This window comes from Heliconius melpomene, chromosome 1 (assembly GCF_056956725.1).
Source record: "Heliconius melpomene rosina isolate 202511_hmr_F chromosome 1, ASM5695672v1, whole genome shotgun sequence".
Classification (NCBI taxonomy): domain Eukaryota; kingdom Metazoa; phylum Arthropoda; class Insecta; order Lepidoptera; family Nymphalidae; genus Heliconius; species Heliconius melpomene.
In genome coordinates, this window is record NC_140389.1 from 8,342,481 (window position 1) to 8,349,183 (window position 6,703).

Sequence of the window (6,703 nt, forward strand, 5' to 3'; positions counted from 1 at the left end):
TTATATTGTATGTAGTATAATAAACAAACATAGCCTGAAACAAGTGGTAGGTCCACAATTTGAGTGCATCCACTGGATCACGTTCATTCTGAATAGAAAATAACATATTTTGTTGAAATCATCAGTTATTATAAACTATTTAGATGACACACAAAACTTAAATAGGTACTTAAGTGCAATTTAAAGTTTAGTTCTAGACAACATTATAATAGTTAACGTAAACTACCTTAAAGAAATTATATTTTATATATTTAGGTAACTTTATAATAAAACGAATTTATTATTTGGATTTATTAATATTTTTTCAACTTTAGGGCTAATCGCTTAAGGGCTAATTTAAGGGCCTTAAACTTAAGGGCTACGGGGGCTTAAGGGAACAGCATGACTGACAGTGATTGCAATGAATTATTTTCATTTTTCCGCTCTAATATACAAAATGCGATGTTAAGTTCTGGCACTTCACAAGCAATGTCAAAATATCACAACACTCGGGCGGAGAGCGGAGAACGGATTGTCTAACACTCGATTCCCTCTGCATATTCGGGACAATGCATAATGTTAAAAAGTGAATTATAAATAAAATACAAAAACCTAAAAATATCAAAATTGGTTCGCAGGTTTAGTAGTTACAGGAGAACAAATTAACATACATACATACGGGATAAAAACATAACTTTCCCTGTTTTTGAGCTTCACCGCAGTCGGATAATAAACACCCAAAGCGAATCAAGGCGGGCTTCTCATATAATACAACCGAACTTAAAGAATTCTTATTTGCTTCCCCCGTATTACAAGTCTAGTATAGACTTTATGTTTACGGTAATTGCTAGAGCTATGAAGAGTTTTAATGCTATCATAAAGTCGTATAACAATTACTACTACAGTCGTCAGCAAAATCCGATACACTCCAATGGGAAATGTAGTTAGAATGGGAGTACATTGAAAATTTATAATATTTTATTCCAAAGTTAATTATAATCAGCTGTGCGCGAAGATTAGTAAATTTTTAAAATTAAAACTCCACTGGGTCCATGACTACCAATGATACAGTCAGACTACCATACAATTTTACCAAGATTGTGTCAAATGAAATAAAATAAGTACTGTAATTCAAAGAATCTTAGAATTATCGAAAACCATTTTAAACAGTAAAGACGAAGAAATATTACACTAGTACATAAAATAAACGTTTAAGTCTCGATAAACCTAATTAGCGATAGCTTACGTCACTTCAATCAAAATTTGTATCATAACTGAGCAAACCGTCGTTGTAATAGCATTTGTAAACAGAACATTATGTGTATTAATATTGTTTTATTAATAGTAACTTTAGGCTATGTTGTTCAGTCCAAAGAGTCTAAATCAAAGTCCGATGTTCTAGAGTCTAGAGTGGTCAATGGAGAATTTGTATCAATAACTAACTTTGCCCATTCTTCTTTTTTATTAGTAAATGAGCATCATGGTAGTTTTGTTTGTGGAGCTTCAGTGATAACCCAAAATCTACTCCTCACGGCGGCACATTGTATTGAGTCATGCGGCAAGAGATGCTCAGACGCAGCAGTGTACGTCGGCAATGAGAATAGAAGAAGAGGAAAGAGAATGCATATTGCAGCTTCGAAAATACATGAAGACTATATATCGAGCCAAATAAGTAATGATATTGGCCTTATTTTGTTAAATAGTAATCTTGCTCTGAGCAAGTATGTTATGAGAGTGGCCTTAATGAGGAAACCTCCAAGAGAGAAAAATGGTATTATTGCTGGATGGGGACTAATTGATGTAAGTTTGTACGTAGCGAAATTGAGAAAAATACACTAATCAATGAAATTCAAAATAGCTAGCAAATAAAAGCCACAATCGTGAAATTCATCCGGGGTACCTACTAAAACAGACTTATAATAAACTAAACTTGATAGAAAAACTAGTTAATTTAATATTCTTTCTCACTTAATGGTACTAAGATCTACAATGTTGAAAATATGTGTTTAATTTTTCTAGGATAGAATAACCTTAATTAATTAAAACTTAAATTTAATTTACTAAGAAGAGTATTACTCCCTTAATTAAAATACATGTAACTTTAATTTACCCTGTATATCTATATATTATTACACATTTTAGGAAGAGCTTAGCGTAGTAACAGATAAACTACATTATGCCACACAAAGAATATGGAGTTATGAAGATTGTATTAGAAAGATATCTAATTTACCAGATGGTACACTGTGTGCAGGGGACGTGGAAGAACAAAGATACGCTTCAGAGTAAGTTAAATGAAAATCCCAAAAAATATCCTAAGCTTTTTATGTAGAAATATCCCAAATTACTAAGTAGATTTTTAGTTAAAATTGCAGATTTTTTTAATGCTAAGATTATTTTACATATTCATTAAAATATGTTTATTTAGTAATTCCCTCACCCTGTTTTCTATTACTATTTATTTATTTATGTTACGAAAACACATAGTGTTAGTGGTTGGTTATTTTTTTCTATTAAATATGCAAGTATTTTTTCAAATACATTTTTGTCACACCTAAAATATCTTGTTTTATGTTTATTGTAACCAAGACAAGGCTAACTTGTGGTTATGAAACCATTTATCGAGTTCGGGCTTGTATAAGTTAAGGACTTTTTTACATCGGCTTCTTCAATAAAATTCGAACTTTTCTATTGATTCCTCTTAACATAATTATGCTGTTTAATTCTCCTGGAACTGAAAGAAGAGTTATAGAACTCTAAGCTAACTTATTAATTAATATATATTTATGATTGCTAATTTCAGAGGAGATTCCGGTAGTGCTTTAGTTATAAAGAACTATATCCAAGTCGGTATAGTATCATATAAGAGGCCTGATGTGTCAATTGCATTAGTTGTCTATACAGACGTCTCATATTTCTACGATTGGATAAAACAAACGTCAAGGAAAATGTACTGTAACCATTTTGGATTAAAGTAATAAAAACAATATTTTATTTGTTTTATTAAAATTTATATACAGCATAATAATATAATAGTACTTTTGACTTAAGTCTTTTTACTTCAACCTAGAACTACCTTTTCAGTCAAACGTCGAATCAAAAATAATCTGTTCCGGGCTTTGCCTAATCTTTTAAATCAGTGTTCTTGAAGCCACCAGTGACTCCATTTCCTTCATCCATCACGAGATAAGGGCTTCGTCCGCTCTTTTCCTGATTAACGTGATTTTCATCCTCGATGATTTTACGGCTTGCATTCTTACGGGGTTATAGAGCAACACATAGGCTACTTTTTATCGCGGAACCCTCGCGGGATGGGGATCTACGTAGCAAAGCGCGTTTGTCGCCTACCTAGTTAGATGAAATAAAATATCAAAAGATTTAAATTACTATGTATGAAATTTCCAGCCAATTTCTCCTAAGCACACTTAAATAATATGAAAGACAAAAAAGGCTCATCACTATTAAATAACTATTGATAATTATGTACTTTAAGCACGCGAAGCCGCGAGGCGGCCGCTAGTTTGCAATAAATTATATCAATGTTAATTTTTTGACCGGATCATATAGCAAAATCTGAGATGTCCCCATTAAATTAAAGATATAAAAACAAAAAAAAAGCCGTGACTAAAACAAGTTAGGGATTCTGAAATAAGCATACCAGTTTATTAATTTTATTGCTTTTTTAAACTGATCACATGAGTTAATATATAAAATAAAAAAAAAATGTTTATAGATGCACATCTTCTGAACGGATTAGACGAATTTGGATGAATTTTTTTTTGGTATATTGCTGTTAAGCCTGAAATAGATACAGAGATAAAGAAATTAATTATATTAATTTTAGCGCCTTATGTGGTGATGATGAATAAGAGAAAGAACCAGAGAAACTGTGAGAAATAAGAAAATAGTATTTTTTTTGTTCAGCTTTTCGGAATTTTGAATTTTTTTGAAAGTCTGGAATGTGCTTATGTGAAACTTTAAGGGACTTACTCAAAACAAACCTCATAGATTGACTTAAAAGAAGTTATGGGCGCCACTAAGTGTTAAATAAGTTTTGAAACAAATTACTATATTTTAACTAGTTATTCGTAGCTTTGCAGCTTAAAAAATTAATTGAAATATACAAACAAATTTGTTTCTCAGTAAGTATAGAAAATATTTTGTTCTTAGTTTTGAAGGAAAGATGAAAATATGTAGAATGGACTCTTTTTCATATAGTCTCCCTAGTTATTGTTATTATAACACCGTACAAATATAAGATATAACTTATGAAGGAGACGTGCTTGAACGATATTCATATAACATACTAGGTTACATTTCCGGCGGATGCCATAAAAAGAACATTGTATGAGTAGTTATTATAAATTTTATTAAAAAAAAGAAACAAACGTTCAATAACCTAATTTCATTGATTGCCGACTCGTGTTTGATATGATATGTATAAATATACATATATATAATAATAATTAACATTAGTATCAATAAAATAAATATGTAAATGTATTTCAAATATAATTTTCGTCAACTTATAGCATATCATAAATAACTTCGTGACTTAAATTAATTACATTTAAAAACGTTAATTTATTTTCACTATAAAACGGTCTATAAAGCGGTTTTATCGACTACTTTCGACTACCAATTAAGAAACTAAATTAGCGATTTAAGGATGTTACGCCTGTTGATTTTTATTTTATACGTCTCAACGAGTTTCGGCTTGTCAAAATCAAATGGGACCGAAGGTAGGATTGTAAAAGGATATAAAGTTGCAGTATACAAATATCCTCATGCAGGTTTTATGCATTTCCGAAAACATGTTCCAACGGCTTGCGGATCCTCCCTGTTCATGGTCCAGGCGGTGGTAACTGCTGCCCACTGCTTAGACGAAATTAATTATAATAATGGAGATATCAATATATTTTTTGGAGCCTCAATACCTTTACATGCTGAGATTGTAAGAAAAGTTGCAAATTTTCACATCCATCCCAAATATAACGCAGAAAAGGGTCAATATAATCTTGGTATTGGTTTTCTTAATGCACCGGTGCCTCTAAGCGATTTTATAAGTAAAATACCGATTGCAACGAAAACTCCGATGGTTAATGATGCCCTGTACACTAGTGGATGGGGAAAACAAGTGGTAAGTAAAATCAGATGGTAAAATTAGGTATAATTTTAATTCCATATATATTCGCTTATCCTACAATGGTGTCAATAAATGTAATATATTTTAGTTTCTTTTTATGTCGAAACAGTATTAAGAGAATCATATTTAGTGTTACACTTAATTGAAAGAGACTAATCGTTCTACCGATAAAAGGTAAAAATCATTATCTTTTTAACCGACTTCTGTAAGAAAAGGAGGTTATCAATTCGACTGTATTTTTTTATTTTTTTGTTTATTTTTTTTTTTATTAAATAAAGCAGATATCATGCCAACGTAACGTAGTACCTGCTTAGCAAATCCTTTAATTGATATAATGTAGTGAACGTGATGACGTCTAGATTGATTAATATTCAAAAATATATGCCTCAGAAATTTTCAAATGTAAATATAAACACTAAAGTCTGTATTATATTCCAATCTTTCAGCCTCAAAAGCTTCCTGACTACAGCGACTTAAGACACTTGAAGGCGTCCAAACAAAGAGTCATTTCTCTACGAGACTGTGAAGGGTATACTGGAATGAAAATGTCATCGGCTTACTGGTGCACGTTATCTATTAATGGTTATCATTATCAGTATGTATCTAAGTATTTAGACATTTTTCAGTTTAGTTCTTAATTTATGGCGCTTCGCGCTTTCGATTTTAGAAGGAATAAATACCATACTATAGGTACTGATGACAGAGGAGTTCATAATAATAATAATAATTGTTATTATTATGGCGTTCCGAGCGTGCCAGTGGAGTGATTTTGTGCTCGACTGGCACGCTCGGAACGCCGTAGTAAAAAGAACAAAACAGAATAATAATTTGAATTTTTTGTCTTTAACACAATATTAAACATTTCTATTGAATGTCATGAAAAAATAAAAGCTTAAAATATTGTAATATTATAGCGGAGATGCGGGCAATGGGCTTGTGTCTAAGGACAAGTTCTTAGTAGGCGTCGTCTCCTACATGATCGACGACATCACCATGTACTCTGACGTCACTAGAGAAGTTAAATGGATGAAAAAATCTGTTCAGTCACTTTATAAGGAGTACTGCGAAGAAAATTATTCAACTATGTAATGTTTAAGTTGTATTAAATTATAACTTCATAATTTTTATTATTTCACAAAATGAATTTAGTAATTATTACCTTTTTTAACAATAACTTTATTTTTCCTAAGTTTATATGTTATCTGTATTTTGTAAATTTAAAATTTTATTTAGTGGCCTGTCGTGGCACAGGGCGCGTGATTGTAAACGCGACAGGTTGTGGATTCTATTCCCATCCAAGGAAATGAAATATTTAAAATTTTCATCTCCTCGCGCGGTGTTGAGATCCGCCACTCTACACGCAATGCCTCCAGAATATGGTGGATAGTAGGAAGCAGAGTGTCTAGTGCACTGTAAGCCAACAACCATTGCATTCAGACTTTATTATTCCACGACGATAACATTTAATTTTATTACGTTAACACGAACGACGTCCCTATAAGGAACCCTAATATAAAAAGCACTAATTTGAACATATCGCTTGAAACGTATTGAGAAATAAATAGAGTTAGTCCACTA

The 6,703-nt window shown here is 31.5% G+C and overlaps 1 protein-coding gene and 1 pseudogene across 1 annotated transcript; both read left to right on the plus strand.

The window, feature by feature from the left end:
• The first annotated feature begins 1,095 nt into the window (after positions 1 to 1,095).
• LOC146541183 (mast cell protease 1A-like) lies at positions 1,096 to 2,957 on the plus strand. The gene is made up of 3 exons (XM_085194915.1): positions 1,096 to 1,779; positions 2,122 to 2,264; positions 2,783 to 2,957. Exons 1-3 carry the CDS (start codon positions 1,297 to 1,299, stop codon positions 2,955 to 2,957), a joined length of 801 nt encoding a protein of 266 aa, XP_085051041.1. The 5' UTR covers positions 1,096 to 1,296.
• A 1,691-nt stretch (positions 2,958 to 4,648) lies between these two features.
• Positions 4,649 to 6,180, plus strand: LOC146541184 (trypsin beta-like; annotated as a pseudogene).
• The last annotated feature ends 523 nt before the right edge of the window (positions 6,181 to 6,703 follow it).

Coding starts and splice junctions, on each gene's coding strand:
- LOC146541183 (XM_085194915.1), top strand. CDS start 1,297: ATGTGTATTAATATTGTTTTATTAATAGTAACTTTAGGCTATGTTGTT. Junction 1,780..2,121: donor CTGGATGGGGACTAATTGAT/GTAAGTTTGTAC, acceptor TACACATTTTAG/GAAGAGCTTAGCGTAGTAAC. Junction 2,265..2,782: donor GAACAAAGATACGCTTCAGA/GTAAGTTAAATG, acceptor TGCTAATTTCAG/AGGAGATTCCGGTAGTGCTT.